General features: G+C 50.1%; 1 protein-coding gene across 5 annotated transcripts in view; it reads right to left on the bottom strand.

The window, feature by feature from the left end:
- Positions 1-20,246, bottom strand: part of RAP1GAP2 (RAP1 GTPase activating protein 2) — a 222,545-nt gene that overhangs the window by 184,931 nt on the left and 17,368 nt on the right. For 2 of the 5 annotated variants that reach the window (XR_003147058.3, XM_025476088.3), the window contains exon 1: positions 13,464-13,768. Coding sequence is in view for 3 of the 5 variants with exons in the window: in XM_025476088.3 (XP_025331873.1) it covers positions 13,464-13,753 (290 nt within the window). In the remaining 2 variants the exon portion in view is untranslated. Of the gene's footprint in view, positions 1-13,463; positions 13,769-13,880; positions 14,042-18,928; positions 19,046-20,246 lie in introns of those variants that run through there. The other 3 variants (XM_025476089.3, XM_025476091.3, XM_025476095.3) reach the window with 2 other exon arrangements.

Here is a 20,246-nt window from a genome sequence, read left to right as displayed (position 1 = left end):
CCAGGTCACAAGGCTCTGGTTTCCCTGGGGGAGGCCTGTGGGTGTTTCTGGTCCAGCTGAGGGACAAGTTCCCACCAGAACTTGGAACTAGGGGACAGAGCTCCAGGGGACCCACCCAGCTCCCCAGGCTTTAGATAAACGTGGAGCTGAGAACACGGGCTAGGACCAGAGGAGGAAGAAGCTCAAGCCCCTGCCAATAGCCCCTGCACTGTGTCTATAGGCCCCTGGGGGCAGGAGGAAGGGAGCAGCAATGTGGTTTCCCCTACTTCGATAGCTCTGTCTTCACAGCCACTAGTGGGAGCTGAAGGAGGAGACAAGCATGGAGAGGAGCTGCTATGGGAAGCTCAGAAAACAGATGCCCCTGGAGAAACAGGCACTAGATCATTTGGCCTAGATCCTCCCCTGCTCCACACAGCAGGAGCTGGCACCAGTAGGGACCAGGTGGGGCTCAGCTCTCCTCCCACCTTGACCACTGAACCACCCTCAGCAGGCCACATACTCTTTTGGGACTTCAGCTGACCTTTCCTCAAAGGGGAGGCTACATTCACCCCTGCTTCCTTCATAAGCCAAGTGCGGACACAAGACAGTGGCAGAGAAGGACACTCTGATCTTCAGGAAAACAGGCTGCAATGGCATTCAGAGCCAGCAAACACTCATCAGTTAGAAATCCACACCTTGGGATGGAGACAAAATGAGGTCTAACACCTGCACTGTGATTTACTGTGCACTGATCACTTCCCCACACACACTATCTCAAGGGCCAGACTGAATTTCCCATTGCACAAGTTCTGAAAAGCAAGACGATGACAAAAGATTGCAAGAGCAGTGCTAGTGCAAAAAGCAGACTCCAAGAGTAGGCCCCTGAGTCAAGACTGTTGGGTTTATTCTGATCTGCTCAGTATTGCCAGGCTACCAAAAGAACTGCTAGCAACGTGTGGCTAAAGACTAAAAAGCTATCAAATTGGGACACCTGGGTGGCTCAGTGGTTAAGTGTCTGCCTTTGGCTCCAGTCGTGATCCCAGGGTCCTGGGTTCAAGTCCCAGATCAGACTCCCAAAGGGGAGTCTGCTTCTCCCTCTGCCTATGTCTCTGCTTCTCTCTCTGTGTCTCTCATGAATAAATAAATATAATCTTTAAAAAGAAACAAACAAACAAACCTGGACAATGGTACAAGGATAGAAGGAAACAGGACTCCCATCGTTAAGGTAGCTATTTGGCAACATCTATCAAAATTTTAAGTGCAAGGGCAGCCCTGGTGGCCCAGCCTACAGCCTTCAGCCTGGAGTGTGATCCTGGAGACCCAGGATCGAGTCCTACGTCAGGCTCCCTGCATGGAGCCTGCTTCTCCCTCTGTCTGTGTCTCTGCCTCTCTCTCTCTCTCTCTCTCTCTCTCTCTCTCTCTCTGTGTCTGTCATAAATAAATAAATAAAATCCTAAAAAAAAATTTTAAGTGCACATACCCTTTGTGCCAGAGTTTTGTCTTTAGAGATTTATTCCACATGTAAACTCATACATAGACAAGATCTATGCATATGCATGCTAATTACACCGTTGTTTGAAATAGCAAATACAAATAAATAAATAAATAAAATATAAAAAATAAAAACATAAAGCCATTCTCATTTTAAAAATAAAGGTTTTTTACTTATTTATTTATTCGTAGAGACACAGAGAGAGAGAGAGGCAGAGACACAGGCAGAGGGAGAAGCAGGCCCCATGCAGGGAGCCCGACGTGGACCCCTGGGTCTCCAGGATCACACCCCGGGCGGCAGGCAGTGCCAAACTGCTGTGCCACTGGGGCTGCCCGCAGTGAAAGAATCTTAAGCAGAGTCCACGCCAGCATGAGCTTGATCTCACCACTTTAAGGTCGACCTGAGCCGAAATCAGGAGTCAGATGCTCAACTGACTGAGCCACCCAGGCACCCCTTAAATAAATAAATAAATTCTTATACGTGCCTCGACAATTTCTGGAATGGAACATAAGCAATGGTCCAAGCAAGACTAGTTACCTCGGAAGAATGGGGCTAGCATTGAAATTTGGAGGGAAGGGACTTTTCATTTTATGTCCTTTTGTACTGCTTGATTGATTGATTGATTGATTTTTTTATTTTTATTTTTTTTGCCACGAACATGTTATAAGTTAAAGAAAAAAAATATTAAGTATATGAATGGAGGGCAGCCCGGGTGGCTCAGTAGTTTAGCGCCGCCTTCAGACCAGGGTGTGGTCCTGGAGACCTGGGATCGAGTCCCATGTTGGGCTCCCTGCATGGAGCCTGCTTCTCCCTCTGCCTGTGTCTCTGCCTCTCTCTCTCTCTCTCTCTCTCTGTATAAAAACTTAAAAAAAAAAAGTATATGAATGGAAAAATAAAACAAGCAAGAGCTGAAACAGTATCAACTACAAAGGCTCATTTCTTTAAAAACTTCTTAAGCTACTTGGAGCTCAAACAGTGCTCCCAGTCCTGGGACACCTCTTCTACTCTGAAGGGAAGTCGGTCTCTTTCCAGAAAGGGCAGGCAGCCCAGGATCTCTCTTTCACTGCCTGACTCCAAATGGTCCTTCTATCCACTCTTCTTTTAAGCAAAGAGCTTGTGCTTTAATCTTAAAACTCAAAGGTGGGGCACCTGGGTGGCACAGCGGTTAAGCGTCTTCCTTTGGCTCAAGGTGTGATCCCGGAATCCTGGGATTGAGCCCCACATAGGGCTCCCTACATGGAGCCTGCTTCTCTCTCTGCCTATGTCTCTGCCTTTCTCTCTCTGTGCCTCTCATGAATAAATGAATAAAATCTTTAAAAAGAAAAAAAAAAAAGAAAACTCAAAAGAAACCAATATATAGCTTTGCTGGAGGAAATTTGACAACACAAATTAGAATCCTTATGTGCATGTCAAGGTGGCTTCTGCAGTAAACTTCAAGGCCTGTTTTTGGATCTGGGTGTTGGTTTTACATGGGTGTGTCAACTTTTTGAAATTCACCCATACACTTAAAATCTGTGCACTTTTCTGTATGTATATTATGCTTTCATAAAGAGGTTTGTTTCTTCATATGTATGCTTTTGACCTAGCAATTTTGTTCCCAATTCCACACCATCCCAAGAAGAAAAGAATCAGGGCTGTGCGTCAAGTTGTACTTTTGAAGGTCTCCAGCACAGTGTTGTCATAACTGTGAAACTATGAGAATGACCTAAATTACAGACAAGTTAAGTTCAAGAAAGATTGTGCCTCCTAACAACCGAGTGTATTCCAGCCAATATAAAGTAGTTGTAGGGCAGCCCCGGTGGCGCAGCGGTGTGGCGCTGCCTGCAGCCTGGGGTGTGATCCTGGAGACCCGGGATCGAGTCCCACATCGGGCTTCCTGCAGGGAGCCTGCTTCTCCCTCTGCCTGTGTCTCTGCCTCTCTCTTCGCTCTCTCTGAATGAATAAATAAATAAATCTTTAAAAATAAATAAATAAATAAGTAGTTGTAGAAATACATGTAATGACACGGGAAAACAGTTGCAGTATATTTCTGAATGGAATAAAACAAGCTAAATATTATGTTCCATGCCATATCATTCAAGGGGTGAGACTAAGGATCATGATTTTTTTACTTCTTTATGCTTTTCTGAATTTTCTCTTTTCTGAAATAAGCATGCAGTACTTCTATAATTAGAAAAAGCACAATAAAGGGGCACTTGGGTGGCTCAGTCAGCTAGGCGTCTGCCTTCAGCTCAGGTCATGATCCCAGTGTCCTAGGATCAAGCCCCACATCAGGCTTCTTGCTTAGCGGGGACCCTTCTCCCTCTCCCTCTGCCTTTGCCTGCCACTCCCCCTGCTTATGCTCTGTCAAATACATAAATAATATCTTTAAAAAAAAAAAAAAGGAAAGAAAAAGAAAAGCACAATAAACCCTACTTAATGACAAATAAATTTTGCTAAAGGAGACCAGAAAGGGGACAAGCCCAGGTTTCCAAAGGCGCTGGGCATGAGAGTCACCTGGGGCTTAAAATAACCTTGGTTCAAACCCCAGCCCTGCTGCTTACTAGCAGTGTGACCCAGGGCAAGTCCCTCAACTTCTCTGTATCTCAGACCAGACACCCCATCTATAAAATGGAGACAGGGATCCCTGGGTGGCGCAGTGGTTTGGCGCCTGCCTTTGGCCCAGGGCGCGATCCTGGAGACCCGGGATCGAATCCCACGTCGGGCTCCCGGTGCATGGAGCCTGCTTCTCCCTCTGCCTGTGTCTCTGCCTCTCTCTCTCTGTGACTATCATAAATAAATAAAAAAATAAATAAATAAATAAATAAAAATAAATTATAAAATGGAGACAATAAGAGTACCCACCTCAGAGGACTGCTGGGAGGGGTAAATAAGCTACTATGCATGAAGCCTTCAGAGGAGTGCCCGGCAGAGACCTACAGATGTGTCAGCCAGTGGTACTGCTCAAGTTCTGATTCCATCATTCTAGAGTGGGGCCCGGGAATCTGCACACTTAACAAATTCCCCTGGTGACTCTGGGCCAGTGAGAAATCCATGACAACAGTCCTGTTATCTTTGGTGGCCCTGGAACTATCTGAAGGAGATCTCAGTAAAGGAGATCACAGGGCCAGCTCTTCATGATCCCTCTGTCCAGTGGGGTCACTCCCAACCCTCCCCTACACCAGCAGAGCCTCTCCTGAATGGGCTGGAATGTGGGCATCAGCACCCTCTGCAGGCAATTTTGGGTAGTGCAAAGGAAGAAAAAGGGGTGGCTGGCTTGCATTTCTAGGATGGCAGCCGTACTGCCCCCTGGCATGAGGGATGGGGGCTGCGGGAATCCTAGGTCCTGCAGGAGATAAAGCCACAACTATCTCCTGGTGTCAGAACACATGGGTTCCAGTCCTGGTCTCACATCAAATATAGCTGAGGGGAAACCTACTCCAATGCCCTCTGCCTCCGTTTTCTTCATCTGTAAAGAATAACTGCACTCATTTCTCGAGAATCTCCCATGAACCAGTTATGTCATACCGCTTACTTTACTTAAGCCTTGCCACAACCATGTCCTCTCTCCCGGTGAGGAAATAGAGCCATAGAGAAATTAAGGAGCTTGCCCAAGGTCATAGCGCTGGCAGGTGCAAGGGGCAGAATTCAAACCCACAGGCCCTGCTTTTAATGAGCCTGTTGTTCCTATAGAGCATGAGGGAGGGACCAGATGAGAACTAGGGCTAGGCTGGGTTCCGGCAAACCAAGAGTCTTCCTGGGCCCCTGCTAACGCCAAGTGAGGAGCAGCCCCAACTGGGCCAAGAAAGCACACCCTGAGATACCTCCCCAGAGCCTGGCAAACTGGGCTGGGGAGAGATCCTTCTGTCAGATGAATAGTGACTCAGGTGGAAGCAGGTGGAGGATGAAGGAGAGGTAAGGAGCACCCCCAAACACTTTTAAAAAGCCCCACAGCTCAAACACAGTATGCTCAAGATGCACTTATCACGATTCTCCTGAATAAAACTGGGGGTCCTAGTGGGGTTTGCCCTCACAGGCCCAGAGGAATGCTGCTGGAGTCCCAGCCTTGGGACATCTCCATAAATGCTTGTCCCTTGCCTCTGTGAAGGGAACAGCGCTAACTCAGAAGGACACAACAAATAGAGACAGAAAAGGCCCTTTCCACTCAAGGCCCCCCTCTTCCCCACCCTTAAACAGCCTCCAAACAGTTAGGGTCCTCCTGTATCACAAACAGGCATGGGGGAGAAATCAGGGCTGGATCCTGCAGCATGGTGAAAACCCGGACCAACACCTCACTTGGGGATAGGGGACCTGTAGGTGAACTACAGTCACCGCTAAAGAAATAACCCAGTGGGGGTAGCTGGGTGGCTCAGTCTGTGAAGCATCTGCCTTTGGCTTAGGTCATGACCCTGGGGTCCTGGGATCCAGCCCCGCATCAGCAAGCAGTCTGCTCCTCCTTCTCCCTCTGCTGTTCCCCTGCTTGTGTGTGTGTGCACTCTCTCTCTCTGTCAAATAAATAAAATCTTAAAAAGGCAGGGGGAGGGGGGCTCAGTCGGTTAAGCGTCTGCCTTTGGCTCAGGTCATGATCTCGGGGTCCTGGGATACAGCCCCAGGACAGGCTCCCTGCTCAGCGGGCAGTCTGCTTCCCTCTCTCCCTCTGCACACCACTCTCCCTGCTTATACTCTCTCTCTCTGTGTCAAATGAATGAAATGAAATGAAATGAAATGAAATGAAATGAGAAAGAAAGAAAGAAAGAAAGAAAGAAAGAAAGAAAGAAAGAAAGAAAGAAAGAGGGCAGCCCTGGTGGCGCGCAGTGGTTTAGCACTGCCTGCAGCCCAGAGTGTGATCCTGGGGACCCTGGATCGAGTCCCATGTCGGGCTCCCTTCATGGACCCTGCTTCTCCCTCTGCCTGTGCCTCTGCCCCCCCCCCGTGTCTCTATGAATAAATAAATAAAATAGAAAGAAAGAAAGAAAGAAAGAAAGAAAGAAAGAAAGAAAGAAAGAAAGAAAGAAGCTAATGTTGTCCCCATTTTACAGATGGAAAAATTGGGGCACAAAGAGACTAAGTAATTTTCTCAAGGTCACATTCTTAGGAAGTAACTGTGGCAGGTTGACTGTATTTTCCAAAGACAGCAAAAAAAAAAAAAACAAAAAAAACAAAAAACAAAGACAGCCACACCATCCCACAATACATCCCCCATCCCACATGCTCATATTACCATGTGACACTGACACCCCTCTCCACTAAGAGGTGGAATCTCTCTTCCCTCCTCCTAGATCTGTATGAACCTGTGACTGTGGCAGGAACAATGCTGCACCATCTCCAAGGATAAGTAAGAAAAACTAAAAAAAAAAAAAAAAGAAAAAGAAAAGAAAAACTAAAATAGCTTCTGCTGGCTCTTTCTTGGGATTCTTGCCCCTTCACCCAGCCCCAATGCTGTGAGGAAGCCCAAAGTAGCACACAGGGATGTGACAAGAAGACAGAGCACACGGAGAGGCCCATGTAGTAAGGAACTGAGTCCTCAAGCCAACAGCCAGCATTAAATGCCAGACACGAGCAACTTAGCCTTCAGACCAGCCCCACTTTGAGCCACCCGGATGATGACTGCTCTGCCCAAAGTACAGATTCCTGAGCAAAACAAATATCACCATTGTTTTAAGCCATAAGCTTCTGGGCAGTTTATTATGCAGAATAAAATAATCAGAACAGGGGCGCCTGGGTGGCTCAGCTGGCTATGCATCTTCCTTGAGCTCAGGTCATGATGCCAGGGCCCTGCTCAGTGGGGAGTCTGCCTCTCCCTCTCCCTCTGCCCCTCGTCCCATTTGTAATTTCTTTCTCTCACTCTCTCCTCTCTCTCAAATAAGTAATAAATAAAATCCTTTCAAAATAAAATAAAATAACCAGAACAGCAATGGAGCCAGAACTAGAACCCAGCACAGCACGCTGGCCCCAGAGCCTGTGCCCCTGGCCATCCTACGATGGTCTCTGCTGTGTGAGAGACAGCACAGAGGAGGATTTTAGAGCTACGGCCTTGAGTCAGACATATCTGCATATATTCATTCATTATTCATTAATTTAATAAGTGCCTATTTACTGCATCCTGGGATATTGTGATTTATAAGAAATATGTATTTGGCCTCTGTCTACAATTCCCAGCTCATAGCTCCCCAAACTCTTGGAATTTCGCAAGTGCTGAGAGTGATAAAGGTGTCTCATTATGTGAACAAGGTGATTTTTTTTAAAGATTGTATTTATTTATTCATGAGAGACAGTGAGAGGCAGAGACACAGGCAGAGGGAGAAGCAGGTTCCCCATGGGGAGCCTGATGTGGGCTAACCCCCAAGATCACATGCCCAGAGCCAAAGGCAGGCACTCAACCACTGAGCCACCCAGGCGCCCTGCCCCACAAAGGTGACTTTTTTTTCTTTTTTTTTTTTAAGATTTATTTATTTATTCATTCAGAGAGAGAGAGGCAGAAACACAGGCAGAGGGAGAAGCAGGCTCCATGCAGGAAGCCTGACATGGGACTCGATCCCAGGTCTCCAGGATCACACCCCAGGCTGCAGGTGGCGCCAAACCGCTGTGCCACCAGGGCTGCCCCAAAGGTGACTTTTTAAAGCACTAAGGGTTAGAGGCTGGTTGCCAAGAGAATCAATCACGTGATTAGAGGGCTAGCACTTTTAGTCCTATCCCCTAACCCCCAAAGAGGGTAGGGGGCTGGAGGGTGATTCAAAGGCCAATGGCTGATGACTTGACCAATGACTATGTAATGAAGCCTCCGTAAAAAGGCACAAGGACAGGGCTGGGAGCACTTCCATGTTGGTTGACCTGTGGAGGATGGGGAGAGTGGCGCTCTTGGAGACAGCATGGGCCCCACCCTGTCCCACACACTGCCCCCACACACCTCTTTCATCTGCCTGCTCCTGATTTACTTCCTTTCATAATAAATGGGTAATTTAGTAAGAAAAATGTTTCTTGGGAGTTCTGTGAGCTGTTCCAGCAAATTACCCCAACCTGAAGAGGAGGTCCTGAGAAGCTCTGATTTATAGCCAGTTGATAAGAAGCACAGGTGGCAGCTTGGGCTTGACTAGCATCTGTTGGACTGAACCCTTTAACTGTGGAATGCGATGCTATCTCTGGGTGTAGATTGTGTCAGGATTGAGTTGAATGCTCAGACACCCCGTTGGTGTCCAAAAGTCGTTTTGTAACATATATGGGGAAACCTACACATCCATACACACACACACACACACACACACACATACTGGATATTGGTCTCAGACCATCCCTACTGTGTTCCAGGCTCTGCTAGTGCTGAGGATACAATGGTGAACAAAATGGATTCCTGCCCCCCGGGGGGTAGGGGATGAAAGATTAAAGAGGCATAACTTCATACCCATATTTACAACACGTTGATAGGATCCAAAAGGGCCTGGGTGGGTGGGGAGCCCTGTTTGGAGAGGGTGATCTGGGACAGCCACTCTCAAGGGGAGACTGCAAGAATGAGATGGTCCAGCTTTGTGAAGAGTGAACAGAACAGCAGCAAAAGTCAAGAACAGAGCTGGGTTACATCCCGGCTCCACTACTTACTAGCTGTGTGATCCTGTGGCACTGACTCAGCCTCTCTGAGCCTCTACTTCCTCATAAAATGGAGATGCTTTCAGAACCCACTTCATAGTATCGCTCTCAGGAGCCAATGAGCTAATACCTGCACAGTGAACAGTCCAGGATCTGGTGCAGGAAGAGCTCCATAAATATAAATGATTGTGGCAACAGGAATTACTTGAGGACAAGGGCCCCAGTGCAATGCCCAGAGCTCCAGAGACCACTCTGCTCCCTGCCAGAAACTGGGCTGGCCACAGCTACCCAGGAAGAGGACATGGATGGGAGGGATCAGAGCAGGAGGGGGGGGGGGCTTCCCACAGCTACACTGATACTCAGGCCTCTGAGGGAGGCAGGGATCAAGTGTATGGGGTGCACACATACTTCCCTGAAGCATGCTGACACATACAGCCAAGCTTCTGCCCACCTCCTGCAGCCGTGCCTGACTCATCTCCTCAATCTAGGGCTCACCCATCTGCCACCCTAGGTTCAGATCTCAAAGCATGGGGCTGGAAGTTGCACTGGTTATCCTTCCTAGGCCCTGCCCCAAAGGTAATGCGCACCCACACAGCCAGCGGGAAAGAAGCAACTTCCTCAAAACAGAAGGAGGTCCAGGGACAGGAAACTTGGAGAGACAGCAGAGCAGGGAAGGGCAGAAGACTAAGAAGCCCCAGGGCTGAGGAAATCCTGCTGGGGTCAGGTATCACCTGCCAGGAGACAGTCACACCCTTGAGGACTCTGGAGAGCGCCCAGTGTATGAACAACACACATACCAGAGGAAAGAACAGAAACACACAAGAATGCACACAGCAATGCACATGGGGACATACTCAGAGGACCCACACATACAAAGATGTGCAGCAACATGCCCACCACAGACACTTGTGCACATTCCACTGTGCCTGACTGCCCATCACTCCTCTCCTGCTCTTGCTCACTGCCAGTTATCTAATCAGCAAGGTCCCCAGGTGCCCATGCCTGCTGCCATCTGCTGACCCAGACCTGGCAGGGCCCAGCCAGCCTACCCAGCATAATCCAGGAAGGAGACTGCCAGCCCTGGATCTGAACTAGGGAAGGTGGTGGGAAACCAGGCGGCCCTGAGACCTTAGTGTGGGCACAGCCAAGGGCTCAGCACACTCTGGTTTTAGGCCAAGTCCCCCAGAGCACACAACTCATCTTGATGTCCCATCTGCTGTGAGAGTCCCTATGGCTGCTTTACATCTTGAGCAGGTGGAAAGGAATCCTCTCATAACTATACAGAAGCCCTGAAGGATTGTGGCAAACAGAAAAAAAAAAAAAAAAAAAACTATAGCATGGCAGGCTAAGATCAGAATGAAGCAGAACTTCGCACTAGAGAAGCACCAAAGCATTGAAAGAGAGGTATGGGCAAGACACCGTCATCTGGCTCCATAAAGAAGTCCTCTTTGGGGCACCTGGGTGGTCCAGTGGTTGAGCGTCTGCCTTCATCTCAGATGGTGATCCCGGGGTCCTGGGATTGAGTCCTGCATCCGGCTCCCCACAGGGAGCCTGCTTCTCCCTCTGCCCGTGTCTCTGCCTCTCTCTGTGTCTCTCAATGAATAAATAAATAAAATATTTTTTAAATAAATAAAGAAGACATACACATGGCCAACAAGCACATGCTGAGAAAATGCTCTGCATCACTTGCCATGAGGGAAATACAAATCAAAAGCACAATGAGATACCACCTCACACCAGTGAATGGTGAAAATTAACAAGACAGGAAACAACAAATGTTGGAGAGGATGCAGAGAAAGGAGAACCCTCTTGCACTGTTGGTGGGAATGTGAACTGGTGCAGCCACTCTGGAAAACAGTGTGGAGGTTCCTCAAAGAGTTAAAAATAGAGCTAGCCTATGACCCAGCAATTGCACTAAGATACTGATGCAGTGAAAGACTGAGACACCTGCACCCCAATGTTTATAGCAGCAATGTCCACAATAGCCAAACTGTGGAAGGAGCCTCGGTGTCCATCACCTGATGAATGGATAAAGAAGATGTGGTCTCAAAAAAAAAAAAAAAGAAGAAGAAGATGTGGTCTCTATATACAATGGAATATTACTCAGCCATCAGAGAGGATGAATACCCACCGTTTGCTTTGATGTGGATGGAACTGGAGGGTATGATGCTGAGTGAAGTAGGTCAATCGGAGAAGGACAATCATACGGTTTCACTCATACGGGGATTATAAAAATAGTGAAAGGGATTATAGGGGAAGGAGAGAAAATGAGTGGGAAAAATTAGAGAGGGTGACAAAGCATGAGAGACTCCTATCTCTGGGAAATGAACAAGGGGTAGTAGAAGGAGAGGTGGGCAGGGGGGATGGAGGGATGGGGTGACTGGGTGATGGGCACTGAGGGGGGCAGTTGACGGGATGAGCACTTGGTGTTATACTATATGTTGAAAAATTAAACTCCAATAAAAAAATAATACAGGGGAGCCCTGGTGGCTCAGCAGTTTAATGCTGCCTACTTAGGCCTAATCAGCCTAGGGCGTGATCCTGGAGACCTAGGATCGAGTCCCACGTCGGGCTCCCTGCATGGAGCCTGCTTCTCCCTCTGCCTGTGTCTCTGCCTCTCTCTCTCTCTCTCTCTCTCTCTGTGTGTGTGTCTCACGAATAAATAAATAAAATATTTAATTAATAATAATAATATAAATAAATAAATAAATAAATCTTTAAAACATGTATCCTTCGGGCGCCTGAGTGGCTCAGTTGGTTAGGCATCTGCCTTACACTCAGGTCATGATTCTAGGGTCCTGGGATTGAGCTCCACATCAGGCTCCCCAGGGGAAGCCTGCTTCTGTCTGCATAAATCTCTGCCTCTCTGTCTCTCATGAATGAATAAACAAATAATAATAAAATAATAAAAATGCATCCTCATTCTGCTTTCCTCTTTCCTAATTTTTTTAAATAAGCTCTATACCCACCATGGACCTTGAACTCACAATCCTGAGATCAAGAGTCCCATGCTTCACGGACTAAGTCAGCCAGCCACCTCCATGCTTTCCCCTTTCCCCTTCATGCCCTTTGCTGCACCCTTGTTTCCCAAGATCACCTCCCAAATAAACCATCACACACAAGCCTTTCTCTCAGCTTCTGATTGTGGGAACACAGGTGGAGACACAGTGAGATGGCAGTGGGGCTGAGATACAAACCCAGGTCTGAGTAACAACAGAGCCCTTATGCTTAACCAGCTGCTGCCACCACCATCCATGCCGGGTCCCTTTTCTTCAAGAGTCAAGTCATTCTGAACCATGGTGGTTCAGCCACACTTGCTCCAGACAGAAACAGGGAGAAGAGGGTATTAGGGTGCCTGCAGCAGGAGGGTCATCTCTCTGGAAATTGAGCCACCTCCACCAAATTGGTTCAACACCCTGGGCTGAGCAGGAGTCCCAGCTAGATGTGCCCAGGCCCTACCCATGTTTGGCATCTGACTCTATCCAGAAACTTCTATGCCCTTCAGCTCCAGTCCCCCATTGCAGCCCCAAACAGGCCCCCCAAGGTCCCCCAAGGGCATCCCCACTCTTCAACATCTCGGAAAAGACAAGGGACCTCAGGTAGCTTCTTGAAGCCTGAACAGCCAGATCTAGCAGACACCCACACTGCCCCACCCCTGGACTCAGAAAACCCAACACACCTGCCTGGAGATGAGGACAGAGCCTCTCCCAACTCCTGCCCAAGTCGCAAAGATGTGATGAGACTTTCCTGGGGGAATCACTCCTGGGACCTCACAGCCCTGAGTCACTCCCAGCCTCCCCACACAACCCCACTCCTACCATCCCCCGCCCCCTCCACTGTTTGAATCCTCCTTAACCCACAGCAAAGGGTGGGGGTTCTTCCCTCTGCCTGGGGAACTGAGGCCTGTGGGGCTTAAGGTAAAGCCACAGGGTCACAGAGCAGGAAAAGAACCCAAGAGCTCTGGCACCCAGCCCAGAACAACCCTATTATTCCCCAGGGAGGCTGCTCTGAAGGGGGCCACTCACCAGAGGCAGCATTCAGAGCCCAAACCCCACTTGCATATAAATGCCCTTCAGTGTGTTAAGAAGGGTATATAAAGAGCTACAGGAAACAGATGAGGAAGAAGGATGCCCCCCCCCCCCCCCCAGCTTCCTGGTCCAGACACGCAGCATCTGGTGTGGACTCTACAGAGTCCTGAGGTCTCCTGAACACAGATCGGCCCTCGACCCCCACCCAAGACTGGCTCTCCCACACCCACTCACCCAGGGCCTCCAGCAATGAGCACCAGGCTGGTGGCTGGCCCTACCCCTGAGGTCCACTAAGGCCTCTCTGCCAGCACCCCGCCATCCTAGCTCCCCTCTCCGCAACAGGCACAGGTTGGAACGACGATGGGGTGGGGTTTATGCCCTTTGGGGAAAAAAAAACCACTAACCCAGACGAGCCACACAGTCCTCCTGGGGTTCCTGGCTGTTTTCTTCTGCCACCACCTGTAAACACCGCACCTCTGACCTCCACCTCTGTCAGCTTCTCTAGCCAAAGACTCTGGCAGGGGCTGAGCAACGTCTCACTCAGGCACACGCACCCGCATACGCGGCGTGTGTGCGCAATGCCCCACCCGCATAGATCGCTAAGGACAGTCACCCCATCTCCCAAACAGATCCCATTCCGCCCAAGTGCCCTGTGGAATCGCAGCTCAGAGCTCACACACGTACGGGGCTGCATTTCTCTTTGCAAACACACGCATTTACACTCACAACACACACCCCGACTCCACGTTCGGTCCCACCCAGGATTCGCGCCCTGATCCAGGCTGTTGATGGCATCACCGCCCGGCCCCGGACCCACTGACCTTCTCCGACGCGCGGCGCCCAGAGCTCACTCCTCGACGTGGACAGACTGTCAACAGTCAGCGGCCGCAGCTCCCCCCGCCCGTGCGCCCGCAGCGGCGGCGTCCTCGCGTCTCCATCCGGACCGAGCCCCCTCCCGCGGCGGGCTTCCCCCGCTGCCCGCCCAGCCGCGTGCGCCGTCACTGGGGCGCGCACAGGCGCACGGCCGGCCCGCGGCCGCGAACGCACAAAGCTGCGCTCTCCGCCCCCCGCGGCCGCCGCGCACCTGGCGGGCGCGCCCCCGCCCCCGCCCCGCGCCGAGCCGCCCCCGCGCCCCCGCCCCCGCCCCGCGCCGCCCCCGCGCCCCCCCCAGCCGCCCCCGAGCCGAGCCCCCCGCCCGCGCCGCGCCGCCCCGCCCCCGCCCCCGCCCGCTCGCACGGCCCGGGTCCCCGCGGTGTCCGGCCGGGCTCGCCCAGCGCCGCCGCCGCGCAGCTGCCCGAGGGGGTGGGAGGGGGTGGGAGGGGGTGGGGGTGGGGGAGCGCGGCGGGGCCCGAGCGCCGAGCCCCCAGCGGGGAAGCGCTCGTCGCCGGCGCTGGGAAACTGCCCGAGGCGGCTCCTCGGGAACAAAGGCGCGAGGCGGGGCAGGCGCGCGCCCAAGGGACCCGCGGGAGAGGAGGGAACAGCCCACCGGCCCACAGAAGTTTCTGGAGGATGGGGCCCCGGGCAGTGGGGAAGGAGGTGCGGAAAGATCCCGGGGTTCCTGGTCTATGGAGGCGGACGCTCCGGGGCTCTCCCCGGCTCTGCGTGGGGTGGGCCCAGGGAGGAGGTGCGGTGGTGAGGAGGAGGCCTCTAGCACTGCCAAACCCCGAAACTGCCCCCACTTTGTACCTAGCAGCGTGGGGCTCCCTTCGTCCACTCCGCGGACTTCCTCCCAGCTTCCGCCAAGCCAAGGATGCTCCTGAATTTGAAGGGGTCCTCTGGCAGCCTTTGGGATGCCTAGTCTTTTCCTTGGTAACATGCTCTCCAGGCGGCCTCCGGGATGAGAAGCTCACTCCCTCGGGGGCAGCACATGCCGTCCTCGGGCAAATCTAAGTGCTAAAAAGCCATTGCTTGGCTTCATGGAAATCTGTCTCGCCTGTTGACCACAACATCACTCTGCTCTGGCCACCATGGCTTTCTGCTTCTAGAATGCACTTAGGGCCTTGTCCTTGCTGGTCCCGGACCCGCTCTTCTTTTCCATCCCATCTCCTGTGTCCCCTTACCCCTTCCACCACCAGCAGCTTCTCCATATGCCTGCCCCCGTGTGTCCTTCAGGACTCACCTCAAATGTCCCCTTCTCAGAGAGGCCTTCCACCTCATCCAAAGTCCTCTTCCCCCACACACACACGTCACCCTTTCTCCATGCCCTGTTTTAGCACCTTCGGCACACTGATGGTCCTAGGAACTTCTCTCGTCTGTGTGTCTATGGTCCTTCTTTCCTGGTAGAGTATGTGCCCCATGGAAGCAGAATCCTTGTCTGCCTACAATGAGGCCCTGCAACACCAAGGCCTGACCCAGAGCAGGGTGAAAGGAAGAAAGGAAGACAGAGGTGGCCAGCCCATGGTCTGAGTCCCTTCAGCAGCTTTATCCATCATCCTGAAATGCACCCTGCTCAGCCCTTCCAGGGTAATACCTGGCACAGTGTTAGCAGAAGAAAGGTATTCAGTCCCTGTCCCCCAGGCAAAGAACAAATGAAGGAACCTTCGTCTTAGGGTCTGAGACTAAGACCTTCCCTCCCCTGCCCTGGACTCTGCCCTGAGCTCTTGCATCCCCAAGATGCAAGCATTTTCTTAAAACCTAAATCATGGGGCCATACCCAAGCTTCTAGTCAATCAGAACCCCTCAGACAGCTGATTCCCTTGTCTACCTCCCAGGTATAAGCAGGACTGGAGGCCAGAATAGATTTCTCCATCCCTGTTAAACTGTACCTACTTGATTTGGGTCCCGAATCTGCCATCTTGCCTGTTGGGCTGGTGCCCAGGTTCCTACCATCAGCACTGTCACCAGCTCACCAGATCCTTCTTCAACAACCCACTCATAAACACGTGGAGCAGGATTCAGCAGCCAATGGCAGCCTGCTCATCAAACTCAGAACCATAGTCTTCTGCTCCACCACCTCCAACCTACTTTCTAGTCTAGAAAACAAATCAGAAAAGCGAATAAGCTTCCCCCAGCAGGATGGGTTCTCAGGGAATTTGCTTGCTGCTGCTGATTATCTTCTCCAAACTGTCTTTTTAAAAATAAACTCTTGGGCAGCCCAGGTGGCTCAGCGGTTTAGCACTGCCTTCGGCCCAGGGCGTGATCCCGGATATCTGGGATGGAGTCCCACGTCGGGCTCCCTGCATGGAGCCTGCTTCTCTGCCTGTGTCTCTGCCTCTCTATGTGTTTGTGTCTCTCAGGAATAAATAAATAAAATCTTTAAAAAAGGGATCCCTGGGTGGCGCAGCGGTTTGGCGCCTGCCTCTGGCCCAGGGCGCGATCCCGGAGACCCGGGATCGAATCCCACATCGGGTTCCCGGTGCATGGAGCCTGCTTCTCCCTCTGCCTGTGTCTCTGCCTCTCTCTCTCTCTCTCTGTGTGTGACTATCATAAATAAATAAAAATTAAGAAAAAAAATTAAAAAAAAAAATCTTTAAAAAATAAAATAAGTGGGTGGAGAGTTGGGGTGACTGGGTGATGGGCAATGAGGGGGCACTTGGCGGGAGGAGCACTGGGTGTTATGCTATATGTTGGCAAATTGAACTCCAATAAAAAAATTTTTTAATAAAATAAAAATGAACTCTGAAATATTCATTCAGGACGAATCCTGAGTTCCTTATTTATGCTTTCTGGACTTATTTCCTCTTTGTAAAAATAGATATTATCTCAGCTACCTCCTGCCTATGGGCAAATGCCTTATTCTCTGAGAGGCAGTGTGCATGGTGATTATATGCACTGCAACTTACTCGCTGTGCCTCAGTTTGGTCATCTGAAAAATGGGGAGAACAATAGTACTTACATCAGAGCATTGTTATGAAGATTAGATCAATTTATTCTTATAAAGTATTTACACATGACACATAATAAGCACTCAGAAAATTAGCTGTTAATATTGTCACAAAAATTAGTACAGCCACAGAGTATGGCAGCCTCCCCTTCAAGTTCCTTGGGATATAGCTTTCCCAAGTATGAAAGCTGATTTTATTTCAAATAGCTCCATCCTGTCTCATGATTGCTTCCCTCCTCCAAGAACTCAGCTGTACTCCTGTGACTCTCAAACACATTTGCGTTCTTTGGCTCAGAAGGCAGGCAACTTTGTTAGCTTCAGGCCACCTGCATGGGCAGGAGGTCTCATCTCCTCTTCTTCCCTTGTCGTTACCTTGAGCAGGTAGAGCTGGCCAACCTGTCTTGGAGTCTGAGAGGCTAGCCTCTCTCCCAGCCTTCCTAGAGGTGAGCCTGCATTGTGTTCATTTGTCGTTCCCCCCCAATACTTCTTTAATCAACTCCTTCTCTGAAACATGACCTTAGGATGTAGCAGAGAACAAGCTGAAAAGGGCCCTGCTCTCATAAAGCTTACATTTGGAGGTGGGGGTTGAGGGGGTGTTGTCAGGGACAATGAACAAATGGACAAGATAATGTCCAATAGTGGCAAGAGTTTTGAAGAAGAAAAGGTGAGGGAGAAGCTACTTTATTATGTCAGATGGCAAATGTCACACAATAGGGTTTTGCATGTTGCCTGCAACTAAACCTGACCATGTGCCCTTCGTGTCCATGTGTCACTAGCATGCTCCCAGGGCAGCCACAGCAGCCTCTTTCTTTTTCCCTGCAAGCATTCACCACTATAAACTCAGAATTTCATTTTGGCACCCTTCCCAATAGTCTTGCCTCAAGCTCTAGGGAAATTTCTGTCTTTTCTCTACACTATTTGAAATCCACCTTCTGGAGTCCAGGGTGCTTGTCTGACTACCCATTCCCTGACTACCAAGAGTTCCCAGGTGGCCTGAGTCACCTTTCCCAGAGTTTTTGATACTTCTACAACATCATCTAATTAATTCTTCCTCCAGAGTATCAGATCTACAGCGAGAGTACCCAGCCACCTCACTGTTTCCTGTACCTTCTGAAATCTTGTTGAGACAAGAGGGAGCAGATGCACTGCTCTTAGCTAAACTGGATTCCTGGCAGATATCTAGGAGATGAAGTCACCCACTGACTTCCAAATCTTATTCCTAGGGTCAGCTGGGGAGCAGCAGTAGAATATCACCTCTGTTCTCTTGTTGGCCAGCCCATGATATAGCCCCCAAATGATATCACCTCCACTCTTCTTTCATTTAAACCACTCCGGGGAGGTGAGGCCTGCTCATTCTTGGCTGTGAGGGTCCTGCTAATTTAGGAGCTGGTGCAAAGAGGTCTTGAGGGCGAACATGGAAGTAAGGTTCAGGATCAGGTCTAACAGAAGCCTTGGGAAGGTGAGACCACAGCAAGTTTGCCCAGGATCTCTGTGGAGACTGCTAATGCTTGTCATATCTGTCCAGTGTGGTGGAAGAGTGGATAGGAGCCTGGGAGCAGGAATCTGGGCCAGGAAAAGCCCTCCTCTCTCACCCCTCAGTCAGACTCCAAGCTGAATACCACAACAGAGGGCAGGAGGAGATGAGGAAGGCAGGGCTGGCTCCCTCCACCCACATCAAGGAGAGGTGAGGAGGCTGCCCAGCAAATCTGCCAGCCACTCTCCCTCTTAAAGAGGAACCAACTGACCCCTAGGCTTTTAGATTCTCTGCAGCCCTCATTTCACTTGAGACTCATGATCTTCCTGATAGAAGGCAGGGAATATATAATTATGCCCATTTCACAGAGAAGAAAGCAGAGGTAGTGAGCTGCCTCAAATCACTCGGTGCCTTCTAGGCTGAAGAAGTACCCAGGCTGACATACTCTTTCCAGAACCCTGGGAGGTTCCTCTAACTCTAAAGGCAGTGGTTCCCACTGCAGATTTACAACCAGTATGAAGCTGGCTGCATAAGTATTGCCTTTGGAGAGTAATGGCTGGGGGTCCCTTTACCTGGAGGGAGATTCTAGGTCAGCGCGGCTGAGGATGCGATGCTGCTGTGGGTTGTAGAGCCACTGGAAGGCTGTCAGTGTCCTCTCCTCAATTCGGAACCGTCCTTCCTGCACGTACCTGCGGACAGGACAGGAGAGAGTGAGGGGATGGACAGGCAGGGCTCTGCCAAGCTTCTTTGGGAATTTGACTCTACTTGCTGGAAAAAGATAGATGAGGGGTACCTGTCCCCGAATCTCCCCCACTGCTCATCTGCCAGAAAGCCCGTTTCCAGAAGGCCACAGTTAGAATATCCTGAAGAGGAGGTAGCTACAAGGTTTCAATTCAATGATGGAAAAACTTTCTAAAAGTCATTGTCTGAAGTTGAAAGGAGTCACTTGGAAGCGGTGAGTTCCCTGTTCCTGGCAGTATGTAAGCAGAGGTTGGGCTAGGGATTCAAGCATTAGATAAGGGTTCATTTTCCAAGCTCCTTATGGGACTGAGACCCTGGACTTCTTGATTTCACAGCAGGAAAAGGGCTGCCCTGGAGTGGGGGCCATGAATCAGATGTCAGGATTAGGTTCTTCCAGAACTTCTCACAGGGTCTCAGCCACTGTCTGGATGAACAGTAACCCTACAGTAAGAATGGAGGAGGCTGGGCTCGGCAAGGTGAAGACAAAAGGATCCCTCCCACTCCAGCCATCCCTTCCTGGTAGAAGTGTGAACCCATTCATTAATTCAACATTCATTATCTATGATGATGAGCAAGAGAGACTTAATTCCAGGAGTTTACAACCTTCTGGAGAGAGAAACCACCAAATAGTCACATGAACAAAAACATCATCACAGACAGGCCCTTTCATACATTACCAGCAGGAGTGTCAGTTGGTATAACTCCTCTGCAGGACAATCTGACACCACTTGTCTAAATTACAAGTGCAGGGATGCCTGGCTGGCTCAGTCTGTAGGGCATGTGACTCATGATCTCAGGGTTGTATATTCAAGCCCCACATTGGGTATAGAGATTGCTTAAAAATAAAATCTTTTTAGGGGACGCCCGGGTGGCTCATCAGGCTCCCTGCATGGAGCCTGCTTCTCTCTCTCTGCCTCTCTCTCTGTATCTCTCATGAATAAATTTTTTTTAAAAGAGAGAGAGAACAAATTGATGGTTTGTTCAGTTATGAAAAAATAATAAAAATAATAAAATAAAATAAATAATTTTAAAAATCTTTTTAGGAAAAAAAAAATCTTTTTAGGGTGGCTCAGTGGTTTAGCGCTGCCTTCAGCCTAGGGCCTGATCCTAGAGACCCGGGATCGAGTCCCACGTCAGACTCCCTGCATG

Source organism: Canis lupus, chromosome 9 (genome assembly GCF_003254725.2).
Source record: "Canis lupus dingo isolate Sandy chromosome 9, ASM325472v2, whole genome shotgun sequence".
Taxonomy (NCBI): Eukaryota; Metazoa; Chordata; class Mammalia; order Carnivora; family Canidae; genus Canis; species Canis lupus.
This window is presented reverse-complemented; position numbering and strand designations above follow the sequence as displayed.